Source organism: Psammomys obesus, unplaced genomic scaffold, assembly GCF_907164565.1.
Source record: "Psammomys obesus unplaced genomic scaffold, mPsaObe1.curated_primary_1811, whole genome shotgun sequence".
Lineage (NCBI taxonomy): Eukaryota > Metazoa > Chordata > Mammalia > Rodentia > Muridae > Psammomys > Psammomys obesus.
The window spans coordinates 34,167,766-34,185,604 of NW_026592118.1; the positions used below are offsets into that span (position 1 = coordinate 34,167,766).

The window sequence follows — 17,839 nt, forward strand, 5'->3', positions numbered from 1 at the left end:
ACTAGTATTCCAATAGATGAGAATCCTGTTTTCTGCTTTGAAGGCATAGCTGTATAAGCCAAAGCATCATTATAAAAGCTCCTATCTGTGCCAATGCAGAGGATTGTAATGAATGTGTTAGCAGTGCTCTTTAAATGTCATCCCTACAAATAGGAATTTGCCCCTTCCCAAAGCCTAAACTTCCCTAAACAACCACAAAGTCGTGAAAAATCTAAGAAGCCAGCACTCAGTATTTCACTTCCTTCTGGTTTACTAACCTAGAATGGCCATGGAAAGTGTAAGATTAGCAGTGATTGAAAGATGTAGGGACAGGCAACTCAGTGCTCTGCAGTCTATCAATGACAGACAAAATATTGATCATAGGAATCTTTATGAGTAGGTTCAATGAAGAATTTACTGTATGTATATCCTATAATCACTGAACAGAACCAGACTGAACATACAGACCCAATGCCCCCAGGTTTATTCCCAAGAAACAAGGATTTTTTGAAAAATTACATTCACTGTGATCCTACCGCACTGCAGTGAAAAATACTGTGACCACAATCACATATTCAAGAAAGCTTCTTCCAAGAAAATGTCAGCCAATAGACCAAGTGTATCTACCCAGAAGATCAAAGCAATTATACAACTAAACACCAGGATACAGAAAAAATAATAATTTCACAAGTTTAAAGTCTCACTAATGACAGAATTCAGTAATTGCTGATTCATTTTGAGAGTCAAATAGTATAGTTGCAAGGGAAGCGATTAACATATAATCATATTATCATTATTAGCATATAATCTCCATATATTTACTCAAGTATTCATTCCTTCATTTATTCATCAAGCAAGTATTAGGTACCAGCTACATACTGGACACTGCTTTAGGTGCTGGGGATAGACTGTAAGCACAGATCAAAGGCACAAAATCCTTGTTCTCATGGATTTCCTTTTACTAGGAGAAGATAGTTAATAAATGAAACATATTTTAAGAGGGTGATAGTGTCATAAAAACAGTAAAGCAGGATAATATAATGATTCTGAATTCTGTAAAGAGAAGAGTGTGTGGTCAGGAAAGGGGTTGCTATGGAGATCATTCTTCAGCTAAGGCCTACATGAGGAAAAGGAACTTGTCCTGTAAAATGCCAAGGCAGAAGAAACCGAGCAAAGACTCAAGAGGAGGAGTTTGTTTTTAGAAAGAGGATGAAAAACACGGCGTCCTAATCATGTAGGGGGGGAGAGACAGAGAGCTGCAAAGTGAGATAGGAAACAGCATCCCCTCAGAATAGCTTCCTGTTGTTAAGATTGTTTACTTCCTCATCTTAGAAATGTTCTAGGCAGACAATGAAAGTGTTTTAAGTGAGGAAACAGTATATAGTAAATTCTTACCCTAAACAGATTTGATGCAGCTAAAAATAGATTTTCCAGGGAACTGGAACGCAAACTAGAAAAATGTTAGTCACAGTACACTGTGGCTTAGAAATATAAGGCAGATAATATGAAAAGGCAAATAGGTCCAAAAAGGTTTAACCAACTGAAGTTCCAGAGAGATGAGTGAAGGGAGCCAAGGGTAAGGAAGCTTGGTCTAAAAATGTGTCTAACGCCATATGGTAAAGAATCTCCTAAAAATAATTAAAAGTATTAGTCTAAAAATTAAGAATTCTATCAAATCTACATCTAAACACCAAATTAAAGAAAAGGGGCAGGGGAACTCTCAAAAAAAAAAAAAACATAGAGAAAAAGGACAAATTACCATGAAACAAACAAACAGATGGATAACTTCTTCAGGACAATAATAAAGGCCAAATGTCAGAGAAAATTCTTTGTGCTGAGAGAAAAAGCTATATGCCTAGGTCTATAAGAAAAACAATGTACCTTAAGATTACAGAAGAAAGGCATTTTCAAGAAAGGCGAACAGAGATTTGTTCTGATAGACCTGCTTTTAAAGGAAATTCAGGGTTCTAGTTGAAGTCGCAGGAGAATCTGAGGTATAAAATGAACTAAAGAAAATGATAAATGCATGGATCAATCTAAATAAACAGCAAGAATATTTTTTAAGAAATAAAATCCTGTCTTGAGAAGTCAAAATTGATTAAGATATGAAACAACAGTATGGGAGTAGGGTAAGGATTCAAGCCTTCTCCCTTACTGTTAAAACCACAAAGTTGGTAAAAGTTCCGTTAGTGTTTCATAAGACAGATGTCAGTATCTTAATCAAAAGTAAATATTGAAAGAGGAGGAGAAAGTATTGTATAAGTTCCAAACTAGGAAAGTGAAAAGAATGACTGTCAAAAATTAACCTCCCTTCTTTCTCTTTCTTCTTTTCCTCCTTGTTCCTGCTCTGAGTCACATGGGTAGGCTTTGGTGCCTCTGTTTCTTCCTACTGCAATAAAGCCTTCTCAGCTTGCCTGGGGCTTCAGGACTTTGGTTCCTGCAGGGTGGCTTGTGGTTCCCTCCCAAGAGGGAGGGAACATTAAAGGGTGAGAATTAAAGGGAGGAACCCAACATTAAAGGGTGAGAATTCTTCACAAATTGAAGGAAAGATTTTTCGGGGGGTTATCTTTACAGCCTGGCAGCTTGAGCCATGAGTTCTCATTAAAAATTACAACCGCTCCTTTGCTAGAGATTTTAATGACCTTGACCTGGAACTTACTTCATTTCCTCTCTCCTATATTTGTATTTCACATGAGCAGCCATACCCAGAAAGGTGCTAAGGCTCAAATGCCCACCTGTAGCCTTATGTCTGCAAGAACAGTAGAAGTGAGCATAGATGGCGGGCTACTCGCCAGCTGGCCAGAGACGTTTGCAGCGCAGCAGAGCACAGCCTTCAGCAAGCCAACCCTGAGGATCCTGACACTCCTCAGATGTGCATGCTTGGGGGAGTACAGCCTTGCTCAAGGCCAGCCTGGCCCAAGGCAGCCCCAGGCAGCAGCTGGATTTCTAGTAAGTGTAATGCTGCTCCCAAAGGTCGCTCACTGCACTTGGGAAGGAAGTTGCTTCCTCACTTCCAGTGCTGGGTTACTAGGGAGCGAAGGCATCTACATGTACCTCACATCTTCAAGTGTCAAGTGTTAACATCAAGATGCAAATTAAGTTTTGAGTGGTCCAGGGAAGAGTGCAGAAAAGCAGCCCCAAGTGACCTTGGGAACGCGTTAGTTACTTGAATAAAGTGGAACTTGGAACTTTGAGAGCATACCACGGCTCAGGCCCTCAGTAGGAGTGCTAAGCTCTGAGTAGTAAAGTACCTCTTTGCTAAAGGGAGAGGGGAAGATAATACCCTAATGAATAACTACCAGGCATTGATGATAGGAGAAAGGTAAATGCCCTTTATACATTTTTAATAGTAAAATTCATGGCCTGTGAAGATGGTAACAGCAGCTAAAAGAAATGCATCCATGGACTCACTACATTTGGGTTTGTAAGGATGCTTTATGTTACAAAAATGAAACAGACAAGTACAATTTCTTGACACATTAGACAGATATGAGTGGGCAGAAGGGAGAGGAGAGAAAAGAGTAGTTCCCACTGGCTTATTGTCATGATAAATTATACACTATTATAGCATGGTGGGCTTTTTAAATATATATCTGCTCAAATAAGATATTTTATATAATTTTCTAGCTTGTGACATTATTTCAAATCTCTTTTTTTTAAACATTGGCACAGTGCGTGTATTGTTCAGTACAATTGCTTATCTCCATGAACAAGCCAAAAATTGTTTTGACTTACACCCCCACCCCCTTTGGAATTGGGAAGTTTTGTAAAACCTTGGAGTAGGGGTGTCATACTAACCTTGACAAAAAGTACTTTGGGATTTGACTTTTCTCTAAGCTTATTGCAGCATAAAGAGCATGGTAGTGTGAGAGCCAACGTTAAATGCAGGAGGCTATGGCTTCTGTTTTCCCTCCCCTAAGCAAGTTTGTTTGACCTATCTGTACTGGATGTGCTTGATTACATGTGGGCAGGAGGTACCTGGGCAAGAAATACATCAGGATGTACATCTGTCCCTGATTGTGTATAGGCAGGCCGTAAGCAGGCAGGAAGTATGTGAGGCTGTATTTGTGCCCCTGATTAGACCTGATGCGTAATGTGTTGAGTTGTGGGTTTTGCTTTTTTAAGTTCCAGCAAAATATGATTCATGTTTCTGAGAACACAGAGATGGACCTTCCAGAAATACATCCTGTTAGGATTTTGGAACCAAACCTGCTTCTGGGTTGCCTAGTAACCTATGATGTCATCATGTGTGGCCCGCCATGTGGTTACACCTAGAAGGCCTGGTTCCTTTGCCTCTTAAAAGGAACAACCTGACATATGGTCCCTCTCTTGCTCTCCTCTCTTGGCCTCTCTTGGCCTTCTCCCCTTTCTCTGTCAGCCCCCTTTCTCCTCATCATGTCCTGCTCTCCCTTCTCTCCCTCTCTTCACCTCCAGCTAATAAACCTCTTTCATATAAAAGATCTGTTGTGATCATCATGATTTAATTCATCCCCTTACTCATCCTCCTTCCTAGTATTTAATCAAAACTCACTTTAGTTTTGGTTTTAAATTATGGTAGTAGCCTTATTCTCAACTGGTAGAATTAACAGCAGATTAGGGATGGTGGCTGGTCATTGCCCCAGCCTTGTTTACAGTATATAGACAAAAAACAATGGACTGGCAGTAATGACTCAGGCCCCACTAAGGTGAGAGCTCAAAGCTTTTATCCTAGCTTTGATCTGCAAAATGGGCCACTGCAAAAAAGAAACTGTGGGGCCAGGTGCTTCAAATCTGTACTTGTAGCACTTGGAGGTAGAGACAGAAGGATTCAAAATTCAAGGCCATCTTTGGCTACTTTGGGAGCTCAAGGTCAGCCTGGACTAAATAAGACACCATCTTAAAATTTACAAAAGGAAAAATAAAAAGGAAGGAAATGAAAGGAAAATAACGTTGAGAGGAAAAAAGTCACCTAATGAAATCGCAAATTTGGAAGGGGAGAAGAGGAGGGAAAAGGAGGGAGGAGAGGGGAAAGAAGAAAAGAGGCAGTCATTCATTTTCTTCATTGGCCGGACAGAATAAAAAGCGTTTGACCCAAACTAACATGCAAGTGTGAACTAGCAAGTGAAAACCACAAGCGGGTCAGAGCCGGTCCCACTGAACAACACCAGCACTTCCTGGTTCAGCAGGCTTACGAAATGTCACACAGTCGGTATTTGGGGGTTGGCTTGCAGTCCATATGACCATCTTCTGTTTAGTGTAGAAGGTAATTACTGGTTTGAAGATGTGGGAGCGCCTCCATCGGGAAAATACGCTATGTGAACTTTGATTACCAGGATCAACTCGTAGGCCCTACCTCCCTTGCCAGTTGTGTTTTGGCAGGTATAATCTCTAACTACTGAACTGTGGCAACACTGAAACGTCGCCTGATTTTCATTTGTCATGATTTCACTAGTTCACTGAAGCTGTCCTCAAACAATTCACCTGCCTCAGTCTCTTCAGTGCTGTGATTATGGGTATGTACCATTATGCAGGTGCTTCTGTGGTTTTTACTTCTCTTTCTGTATAGGGGAATTATAGTAAAATTAAAAAATAACAATAAGGGTAAGTATCCAAGGACATTCATACACACACTCACACACACCTACACTGTGCTGTTAACTGTATCATTTACTATTTATACTTAATTTCTGGAATGGATAAAAATTAAATAGAGTGACAGCACTATCAGAAGCTTTTTCCCCGCCTACTTTTCATACTGTTGCTTATTTGCATTCAGAAGCGAAAAAGAAAACTTTTAATTTCACACAGCAAGTAATTTTAGTACTTAAGCCCAAGTGATTCCCAAAACAACGTAGACTCTGGCTGTTGCTACTGGTTGCTTCTAAGAGGTTAAACATGTGCCCCTGTTGCTGAAGACATTGTATACTCAGGACACAGAACACTGATTATGTAATCTGGCTCTAATCTGAAAGCCTCTTTCCTACAGTCTAGTTTCCATAGTACCAGAAAATACTGTGTAAGCTTCCAAAAGAGGTAAGCAATTAATAGTGCTACCTAGATGTGATACCTATGAACCATAATATTGACCAGGATGGAAAGATATCCATAAGAATGCAGCAAGTGGCACTCACATTTTAATGATAATTGTGGTGGTTTGGATAGGTACGGCCCCGTAGACTCATGTGTTTGAACTCTTGGCTCATAGGGACTGGCACTATTAGGAGGTTTGGCCTCATTGGAGTTAGTGTGGCTTTGTTGGAGGAAGTATGTCACTGTGGGGGCAGGCTTTGAGGTCTTATATATGCTCAAGCTAAGCCCAGTGTGGCAGACAGTCTCCTGCAGCTGCCAGTGGATCAAGAGACAAAACTCTCAGCCTCATCTCCAGCACCATGTCTGTCCGCACACTGCCATGCTTCCTGCCATGATGAACATGGACTAAACCTCTGAAACTGTAAGGCAGCCTCAATTAAATGTTTTCCTTTATAAGAGTTGCCATGGTCATGATGTCCCTTCACAGCAATAAAATACGAAGTAAGACAATAACCAAGAGCTGTCTAATTGGACTTAAGGCCTCAACATTAGGCAGATCGTGTCTGCTATTAGAAACCTCGCCAACTTCCTAGAGCTAGTGAGGTCATGGATTTTAGGAAAGAATCTATTACCAGCACTTTGTTAGATCAGCATAATTTCTCACTACATTCTAAATTTTATTCTTATACTCGTGGATAAGTGTGGCTACCACGGCTCATGTAAGAAGCCTTTCTTTGTGGTGAGTGGAGACTATCACAGAAAACCACAACTGGATACAGTGGCTCAATGAAACATGGAGTCTCAGCCCCTGTGTTCATCTACAGCACAGCTCCTTCATCTGTGGCTCAGGGAACATGGCAGAAGAAGCGGCAGGACAATTTTAAGAGCCAAATATCAGTAACTCTGCTGTGAAACAGTTTCCCACAGAAATGACTACCTGGACAAGACTGGAATGATGCCAGCATTAATAGACATGCTAACATAGAAGAGGAAAAAAAATCTCATGAGCTCCCACACCTTGACAAGGAACAACAGGCAACTAATGGCTGCTGAATAGGGAGAATTAGTCTCTCCTAGAAACAAGCCCCTGCAAAGTGGTCAGCCCTAGTGATATAATATGTGTGTGTGTGTGTATTTACTATGTGTATATGTGCATATATACAAACAAATAGACTCAGCAGATTGTATGTATATATGTGCATACTCACACAAACACATACATACACATGCATCACACACGTGTGTGAAATGAAAAAGAGGCTATTAATTTGAGAGTCGGAGACATGGAAGGAGTTGGAACAAGGGGCTAGAGGGAGGAAAGGGAAGGGAGAATTTGATGTAATCATATTTTAATTTTAAAAATGTATAAAAAATAATTAAGAATAAATACTCCCCAAAAAGACAACTTGAAGGTTGAAGGAATAGTCATTCAACATAATTAGTAGAAACCAACAGAACTGCACCCAATAAATGGCATGACTTTAAACAAGAAATCCAGATGTTTAGAATCCTGTGTTCTGATCTGAGTTTCTGAATCAGCAATGCCAAGCAGGACTAGCCATTCATTTTTTGGGTACTGCTGCACTAGGCCCCACAAGTTAGGCTAACCTATCCATTACCACAGCCATGCTGGCCTCACAAGTAATTCAAGACTCCATACTCCCCTGAGTTCCCATGGGCCTAACTACTGGCTCCTTTTTATCTCCTGACAGGAGGCTCTTTGTACCAGCTCTATCTCTAATGGCAGCTCTTGACACCCTCCAAAGCTCAGCCCCCTACTTCTCTTCCTGGCTATTGTGCAGATACAAGTGGGTACTTTCTTCTCTTGGTCCTACACTCCTCATCCCAAGCTTCCTCCCACCTTTGACAGGAACTTAGCTGGCTCCTAAAAAAACCTCTACATCAGTCTCTACATACTGCTTGAAATAAGCAAGATTTATCAAGACTCTACTGTGTCTTTTGTGAGATAACTGAAATGATGGTGCTGAACTCAGTATTTAACGGTCTGTGTACTATACTTCACACAGGTACGAAGAGCTGGGTATCCTTCAAGTTGCCACGGAGACCATCCATGTTTTCTGTTTTCTTCTGAAAGCATCAACATAGTTCAGCGTGACAACTTTTATCTTTTTCATCTTTCCTAGGAAAGGGCTACATCGTGTTTTATGGTCACTAGCAGTACCTAAACACACCTTTAGTTATTTTTCTTCTCCTTGGGTGCATAGTCAAGCTACCTTTCCCTGCCTCTCTTGCAAGCAATGCATCCATGTAACAACAACATCAACAACAAAAATGTAAGAGATAACATGTGTCTCATCCTGGCCAGAATGTTCAGGAGACAAGTGTGTCCCCTCCTTGCCCTCTCTTTATATGTGCAGAAAATGAGTAATAAAAGACCAGCCAACACCAATGGGGAAGCCAGGAGTGAAAGACGATATTCTCTGAAACTCTTCCTGCAGGAAAATTGCTCACTAACCACAAACCCACACTGGACTGTTATGCGAGCCATTACACATTTTGAGGTCAGCAAAGCAGTGGAACCTAGCGTAAACTAATGTAGCCAATATATTATATTTAAAGGAATTAAATCATTTAAACACAGAGTTCCAGACTTTCTCCTAGAAAATGCCGTGCACTTGGCAGAATGGGAAGTAAAGCAGGAAGAGGTAATTATGATTAGCTGCAAATTATATATTTATATAACTATATGTTATATATTATTACTGTATAATTAATAATATATTATAAACATATAGTTATATATTATTTTGTCTTATATGTATTATATGTTTATATATTAACATAGTTATATAGCATATATGTATATATTTACACTATATAGACATATAGTTATATAGTATATATGTGTATATATACATATATATCACATACAAATAAGTGCATTATTCCTCCTATAATTGAAATTTCATTTCAATATAATTGAAATTTCATTTCAATTATACCTCACAGCAAGTTTAGAAGACAATGCTATTGTCTATATTGTTCAGACAAGGAAATTAAAGCATATATGCCATATTCAGGAAGTAGAGTGTCAAATTCAAAGTCTTTTATTTCATTGCTCAAGTTGGTTGAGTATCCACCACCTTTGACTGAGTTTCCCTTCACTTCCAGGCCCTGGATGTCCTGGAAGGTCCAGTTCACCCGGTGACAGTATGAGTACTGCCATAATTACTATTTTGCCATCTCCACATACACTGGGGCCTCTGCCAGAAAGCATTTACCAAGTTCCCCAGTATGTCCCTGAGGTAATGTTTCAACACTGATAATAAGGTTGCTACCCCTGAAATCCAGCCCAATCACATGGGAAGTCCAGTGGCTGGGCTGGACCAGACCTCCCCAAGTCTAAGTAAAAACTGATGCCAGTGACAGAGACGCACATTCTTTCCATAACAAATGAGATTTGTGTATAGGAAAAAGTCAGCTGGGCAAGTGGTGGCACACATCTGTAATCACAGCACTTGGGAGGCAGAGGCAGGCGGATCTCTGAGTTCAAGGCCTACAAAGCAACTCCAGGGCAGCCAATGCTACACAGGGAAACCCTGTCTTGAAATAAACAAACAAACAAACAAACAAACAAACGTCACAGCAGAACCCAGTACACAAACCTACAAAGCTACTTGAGAAATTCTTTAAAGTCAGGAAGGACTTCCAGGGAGCACATATACCTGAGACAGACTCAACAAGGAAAGTGAATGAAGAGCTTGGGGAAAGCACATTTATTTGCTTCTTTCTTGGGTTTCCCAACTGGAATGTCACGCCACCTCATGATATGGACTGCCTGACTAATGAGCCAGCATTCCAGCACCACAGTGAGGCCGGGGCAGACCTCTTCAGCCATCACAGCCTTTTGCCTACCTTCCCCAAGCATGAGAAGGAAGAAGGCATGAATTTCAGGCCCGGTGTTGGCGAAGATCTCCTTCAAGGCCTTTAGGCAGGTACAACAAAAGTTGCACGAGCCACTGACCCAGATATTCTTTAGAAAGGTGAGAGAACTGGGTCAAAAAAATGGTCATAAAACTTAAGTTTCACTTATTGTGCAGTCTTAACGTGCCAATTCTGTCTTTGGGTTCTCTCCCTCTTGTGGAGATGGCCGAACTGTGGGTCAGCAAAGTGAGGAAGGCGTGCTGAGGGAAGGACTTCCTGCTGCTAGCTGGAAGCCAGGCAAAGCATCATGTCTGAGGGCGTTTTGGGTCTCAGCCTTACAAGAACATGGAGTCACAGCCCCAGGTGGAAGAAGGTTCCCGTATCTCCCTGCAGACAGGATTTTATATGGAATGTGGCAGGTTTGCTTTGAGGTTTGATCTATGTCAAGAAGGGTACTGTGACCTAGTTTCACTCAGGGTAGACGTGAACACAGCAGAACCCGAAGGGCATAAGAAAGGGCCGGAAGCCAGTGGAGACATGGTTAGTGAGAAGGATTAATTAAATGCAAGCCAAGGTGCTCCGGTGTGAATACCGGAAGTAAATCCCAGAAAGGAGAAGGGGGATAACTGACACCAGATTTAGAAGTGGAGATGATGGGTGTATAGCTCGTGAGAACGGAGCTCACGTTGGTGACAAGACCAGGGTCTCGTGTACATTTATTTCTTCTTCTTTTCTCATCTTTAAATAATTGTTAGTTTATGTAAATGGGTGTTCTGCCCGCGTGTCAGTGCACCGTATGCATGCAGTGTCCACAGAGGCCAGCTGAGCCCCTGGGCTTGGGGTCACTGACAGTTCTAAGCCCCTATGTGGGTGCTGAGGGTAGAATCCAGGTCCCGTGGAAGAGCTGCCACTCTGACTACTCTGACTACTAAGCCAACTCTCCAGCCCCACATTTCTTCAGAAAATTCTTACAAAAACTTCCATAGAACATTACCATTTTCAACCATAGAATTTTAAGGATAGGGTAGAAGAGTGACGTAGTTTATAAACTATGTGGAGTTCCATTCTGTTTTCCTGTGCCCCCATGTTATCAACAGCATGCTATCCTGCTTTTGCTTAGATACAAGGACACTGAGAATTCTGCCTTGTTAGATAAGCTAATTATTTCTGAGTGAGAAGAGAGTAGAAAGAAGCTGGCTGTGGATTTCAGTAACAAAGGTCTGGGGCCAAGAGCTGTAAAGGTCACTCTAGGCGCTCGGGAGAACCACCTGGAGGGCTGAGCAAGTTCTCAAACTCTGCCACAGAGTTTAACTTCCAATCCTCTACACCAAGTTACCAACGTTATCCCAGAGGCTACTAATGCTTCCCCTGCAAGCCCTGCCCACCCAACCCCCATGCCCTCACACACCGCTGGGGCTCCACCTGATGTTCCACCTCCCCTGTCCTACCTCTAGGGCTATAAAGAGAGCCCTCCTGTGAGAAAGCTGCAAGGGAGATAAAGAACTTACTGCCTGATTGGTTCAGCCCAGAGTCCAGAGATGATCAAACCAGCAGAGTATCCAATGCTTCAACAAGCAATGTGTGTAATGGCTGGTATTTACACAGAGACTGTCCTTGTACCCTCTCAAGACTTCTGGATGTCATCTCAAAATCCTGGATGCAATTTTACCTCTGACACTCTCATTAAATCTGTATTTTGTAACGAAGTCACATGCTCTTCTCATTCCCTACTAACTTAAGAAATGGTTCAAGCACAATCATATTTACTTACTTTAATTCCTTGTGAGCCATAGCCAGGGGGCCCAGGAGGGCCAGGCAAGCCTTTTTGCCCAATATTACCCTGTGAAAAGAGGGAGAGAAATTGACAACCAAGTATGGAAAGATTGGGGAGGAAAAAGTTAACATATCATTTGGCTTCATTCTTTCATAAGCTGACTAGGATCATCCTGTTCTAGACATTCTTACGCCACCTGAATTGCTTATAAACAAACTTTTACATATAACCCAAGTGTAGGCCAGGAGGCGAAGAAGAGCAGCTTGAAGGGAATGGAAGGAGAGGCCAGGGACTTCCGCTTGATAAATCTACCTGTTGCCGCCCGAGGCCGCCCACACGAAGTCCAAAGGCCACTAATGCCAGATTCTATGCAACCTAGGACATGTTCCCTTTTAATATGCAATGCTAGCTCACTGGGAATACCGTTAGAGTCAGTGGAAGGGCTGGTGAATGGCTCAGGTCAGAAAGTGCTTGCCATGTATGCGTGAGAACCTGAGTATGGTCCACAGCACCCACATGAAATATCAGGGCACTTGTAATCTCAGAACTGGAAGGCAAAGGTAGGCCGATTCCTTTGGACTCAACTGCTGGCATAAATTGATGAGTTAAGGCTATTGAGAGATCCTGTCAATAAAGCAAGTTAGGTAGTTTCTGGGGAATAGCATCTGAGGCTGTCCTTTGACCTCTACTCACACTCACACACACACATACACACATCAGCACACATGTGTGCTCACATAAACACAAAAATACATGAACACATATATAAACATATACTATGTGTGCTTGTATATACATAAACATATATGTGTATATACACACACAAACACACACAGGAGTAGTAACAGGAGATATTGGTAAAAACGGATGCAATAATTTTCCCTCTGAGAAAAGTCAGTATATTTATGTTTTTTAATAAAGGTTGTTATAAAATGATGGTACATGGTAGCGAATTCACAAAAACATGAACAAATCAGAGCTAGATAGCTTTTCTCTTTCTGTCCTTTTATCGAAAAGAATTTATGTGATATATTCTGGTCACACTCCCTCCACCTACCGCCAACTCCTCGCAGGTACTTCCTGCCTAGTGACAGAAAATGTGAAGCAATAAACTCAGCATTTCCCAGCGTGTCTTCATTTACTGAGGAGAGGCTTCTGAGGTGGGATCAGATTGGAGAACAGGATGTGCCACCCTGCGGAGACTTCCAGGCACCTTCAAGCAGCCATTTGGCATTTAGTGACAGGAGTGAGTGCTGAAGGAAGTGTGGTCAGGCCACTGCTACACTTTACAAACACCGTGCAGCCTGAGGCCCAGTGACATCACCAAGTGTGATAACCTCATGACCATAAAGCTCAAGAGAGCCTAAACCAAACCTGAGCAGAACATGCTCTGAGGACAGGGAATTAAGTTACTAAATAAGTCAGGGGTTTGGGTTTCTTTGGTTTTCTTTTCCTTTTTTTCTTTTTGGTTTGTTTGTTTGATTGTTTTTCCTGGTCATTATAAGAAAGCTTTATTTTTCTCAAATTGTAAAGATGTTTTCTCATTGCAAAATGTTTTAGAACTGAAAATAAGGATGCCAATGGAGAAGAAAAATGGAGGCAACGTTCCATTGACAGTGACAGGTGTCCTAGGGGCACCTTCATCTGTGTACAGCTACCCAAGATTTTCAAAACCAGCCTGCTGTCAGATGAAAGTCAAGGAAGAAAAATGAATAAATTAAGAATCCAGGTGAGGCTGGGGTCCTTGGCAAACCTTAAGAAGTCTTTCCAGTCTCTTTTCTAATAAATTCACGTGAATTTGGGGTGTGACCAGACCTATCTGAAAAATCTGAATTTGTAGTGTGTGTGGCTCATTGGCACCTGTTTCCCCACAAACATGATTTAAATTTCCTTGACTCGCTTTTGAGCAAATTAAAAAATTACATGTCTTGAATAAATGAATGAAGAGTTAATGCAGTGTCCCACACTCAGCACTGCTGACATGTTGATCCAGTGGTATGGCATTAGGCTTGGCTGTCCCATCTCAGAAATGCTTGGGGTGACAAGTGTTTCCAAATTGAGTCTTTACACATTTTGTTTGTATATAATGAGTTGTTTGTATATAATGACTTCCTCTGGAGATGGGATACATATTTAAACACAAAGTGTATTTACGTTCCTCATGCGCCTTGGACAGAAGCCCAAAGCACCAGGATTTGACTGTCATGCATCCCATGGCGTCAGTTACTGACTTGCCACTTGTGCTCATGTTGGGCTCAAAAGTTTCTAAAGTTGGACCACTTCTTGTTCAGGGTTTTCCAATGAGGAATGTCCTAATGGCACCTGATGCTTGAACACATCAGAGACCCAAGAACTCACCTTTGGTCCTTGGATTCCAATGCCTCGAGGCCCAGAGGGACCTGGGGGGCCTCTGACCCCTGGCTCTCCCTGAAAAGACATAATGAATGACAAGTTACTAATTTAAAAAAAAACAACCTTATAGCGTATAACTTTTCACATTAAATATACATTTTCAAAGAATATTTACATATTTTCAAGTTCCTTGAATGACACTATGATATTCATTGAGCCCCTTTCACCTGCTGCTTCAACATTATGTCCTCTAGTTACTTTCTTCTCATGCTCTTTCCTGATAAAGGTTCTATTTCAAATCAATCCAGTTAATTAACTTTCTGGCAGTGTGCACTTCATTCAGAGCTTGCTTCTCTAGAATTTGGAAAAGTAATCATTGTGTTTTTGAACAGAGGAGGAAAGGAAATGTAAAGATAAAAAAGTGGCCATAACGAGCTCTGTCCACATCCTGGACGAGCTGCCTCTATTATTTCAGCAACTGAAACTGTAATGCTTGACTTGGCGTCAACTCTGGGATCCTTGGGCCACAAGAGTGATTATGAGCACAGGGTAAATCCCACAGCATTCTTTCTGTTTCTCCAGGGGGTGGCACTTTAAGGCTGGTCTTTCTGAGATGGCAATGTTAAGAAGACACAAATATACCCCTCCTCATCCTTCAATACTCGGGATATGTTAGGATAATGCCAAGACAATGTTAGGGTTGTTCAGGGTTGACATCACTTAATATGCACAACCATCTCCTATTACCATGCTGACATGTTTACCTAATCTTTCTGAACTTCAGTAAAGTCACCAGATAGGTGGAAAATAATATCTACACTTCACAGGGATAGAAGTAAAGTAAGAGAGTGAGTCATAAGGCCTCTCACAGGGAACACAGTAAATGTCAGCTCACTACACACCTGCTTTAATTGAACAGGAAACAACTAAAGCTTTCCAAGTCTGCCTACCTACTAAGAAGAGGCTGGGCTCAGAGCAGCAGAGAAGCAGTGACCTTGAAGAGCTATTATAGCCCCTTGGGAAAACAGTTTGGCAGTTTCTTTAAAAATCCAATACATATTTACCACCCAACCCAGTGACTTCATTGCTAATCACACATCCAAGGGAAAATAAGAGCACATAACACCCAAATTCCAGCACATGAGAGTCCTCAGGAGAATTATTTATGAAAGTTTAAACCCAGAGAGCATCCAACACCTATCATCTGGAGAATGAGTAGAACGGAAATCCTGTAAGAAACAAACTATGGATTCATGCCATAATACTATGCACCTCAAAAGCATTGCTCTTGGTGACCAACACTGACATATTGCAGGATCCCATTCATGGAATGTCCAGAAGAAAATAAATCTCTAAGAACAGATATAGACTAGCAGTTGCCCGAGGCCAGGATTAAGAACATGAATTGATTATAAATAGGCATGAGGGATCCTGGGGGGAGGGGTAAGGAAATCTTCTAAAAACTTATCTGTAAAGACTACTATTTAATAAACTTCACTATAAAAAAGAAAATCGTGGACTGTATACCGGAATGGAGGGGCAGTTAAGGCACTAAATGGTCTTCCAGAGGACCCAGGTTTAGTTTCCAGCAGTGGCATAGCAGCTCACAGAAGTCTGTAACTTCTGTTCCAGGGGGTTTGACACCCTTTTGGGCCTCTAGAAGCACCAGGTAAACATATTTTGCACAAGCATACTTGCAGGTAAAACGCCATGCATACAAATCCAATTTTTAAACTTTTTTTTTTTTTTAAAGAAAATTCAAATCAGACTTCGGACCTGTATATCCCAAGATCTTTGTCTTTCTAAAATGCTTCAAGATATAAAATAATTTGGGTAACTTTATAGCTCACTTTTTTTTCTGGTTCAATTCTCCTCACCTTTCCCAAGTATTTACAGACATGGTTGACGAGAGAAAGATAGTTTTGTTTTTTTTTTTTTTCTTCAGTGGTGTAGACACCCACAGTTGCCCAAGTTCTTGGAAATAACTCTTCATTCATACTCCTCTAAGTTTGATCCCTGTTCAACTCATTGGTGCTCCAAACTGTACTTGAGTGGAATTATTTCTTTATTTCTGTCATTGTGCTCTTCCTGGGATGAGTAGACATCTGTTTGAGTTTCCTCAGAAAAGGTGCACAGGGCACAGCTCCCTCTCTGCCAGCCTGTGCTTGTGTGCTTTTGAGGGACTAATTACCTCTCCCTCCTACTGACTGCCAGCCCCAAGCGACTTCAAGTTCCTCACAGCTTTAAGGATCAACCTCACATAAAGAGCTTCATGCAGAGAGCATGAATACCCTCTGTCAGACACAGTTCTACCATCTCTCCTTTCTTGAAAGTGTCTGTGCCCATAAAGAAGTGTCAATGTCGTGTCAGGGCCTCTGGAGGCACCTGAGTGATTTACCTCTCTGCCACTTCAGGGCTATTATCTCCCAGGGTTTTGATCCCCCTCTCCCCCCAGCAAAAGAGAACACCAGTAAACAGAGCTGTATAGATATTTACTTAGAATCACTAAATATGCCATCAAACAGATATGATGGCTTCCTTTCCTGGGTTGCTGATCACCTCCATCTTTTCAGGATACGATAAAAGGATTAAACCTGATGTAGCTGGACTCCGTGTGCCTCCTCTGTGGAGCATACACCCTGATCTGTGAATAATGTAGCTGAAGAGAAGTGGACATGACTCTGAATAGGTAGCTAGATCTGCCCGCTTACAAAACAGGAAGAGAAACCCATGAGCCACCGCTGCGAGTAGAGCGTCAGCAGAGTCTCAAGTCCAAACAGTACAGTCATGAAGGAAGTACAAGTATACGATGAAGGGGGAATAAACTGATTTCAAGAGACATGATCGATGCCTCAATCAAATACAGTGTGGGGGCATCACTCAGACCCAATTTATTTGAACAAAACAACTATAAAAAAATTCATGAGGCAAACTGCAAGATTTGAGAACTAGATATTTGCTATAGTAAAAAAAAATGCTGTTATGTGTCTAGGTCTTTATAGTGGTTCTGTAGTTATGTTCTGAAAAGAAATTCTTTTATTTGAGAAATAAATATCAAATGTGTATGTGGATGATATCTAGGGATTATTTCAGGGAAACGCAGTGGAGAGAGAAGCAGGGAATACAGATGAGACAAGACAGACGGCATACTGATAATTGACGAAGCCTAATCAGCATGTGAAAGCTTGTGTCAGGTGGCTTTCCTATATGCTTAATAGTGATTACAAAAAATGGCTTCAAAATAACATTTTCTCAAATTCATGAACAATATCCAAAAAAATATTACCATTGTGTGTCAGTATTGTTGCAATGTTGGAGGAAAAGAATACAAAATTTAAATGATTTTAAATGCCTGCCGGAGAGAGGCGCACAAGTAGAAGATGAGTGTCACAGGTAAAATTTTCACGTTTCGTGCATTCTTGTCATATGCCACACGTCATATATGTATATATATTTGTATTGTTTTGTTTTGTCTTATTGAGACAGGGTTTCTCTGTGTATCCTTGGCTTTGTAGATCAGAATGACCTTGAGCTCACAGAGGTCCACCTGGCTCTGCCTCCCTGAGTGCTGGGATTACAGGTGTGCGCCACTGCGCCCAGATGTCTGTCATACAATTTTTTAAAGGGATAGAAACAAAGGCATAGTTTTTTTTTCTTTCTTTTTTTTTTTTTTTTAAATCTCATTCTTGGAGAAAAGAAAACTCAGCATGCCACTATTTACTCATGGTATTTTCCTTTTGGCTTTTGTTAAAAGTGTCTACTTAGCTAGTACTGATTATATTGAGACGTGTGTGTGTGTGTGTGTGTGTGTGTGTGTGTGTGTGTGTGTGTGTGTGTGTG

General features: G+C 41.2%; 1 protein-coding gene across 1 annotated transcript in view; it reads right to left on the minus strand.

Moving 5' to 3' along the window:
- Col28a1 (collagen type XXVIII alpha 1 chain) overlaps positions 1–17,839 on the minus strand; it is a 147,626-nt gene that overhangs the window by 42,921 nt on the left and 86,866 nt on the right. Inside the window, exons 25-26 of the mRNA XM_055612840.1 lie at positions 14,006–14,074; positions 11,645–11,713 (exon numbers count right to left, since the gene is read on the minus strand). Coding sequence (XP_055468815.1) covers positions 11,645–11,713; positions 14,006–14,074 — 138 coding nt within the window. The remainder of the gene's footprint in view (positions 1–11,644; positions 11,714–14,005; positions 14,075–17,839) is intronic.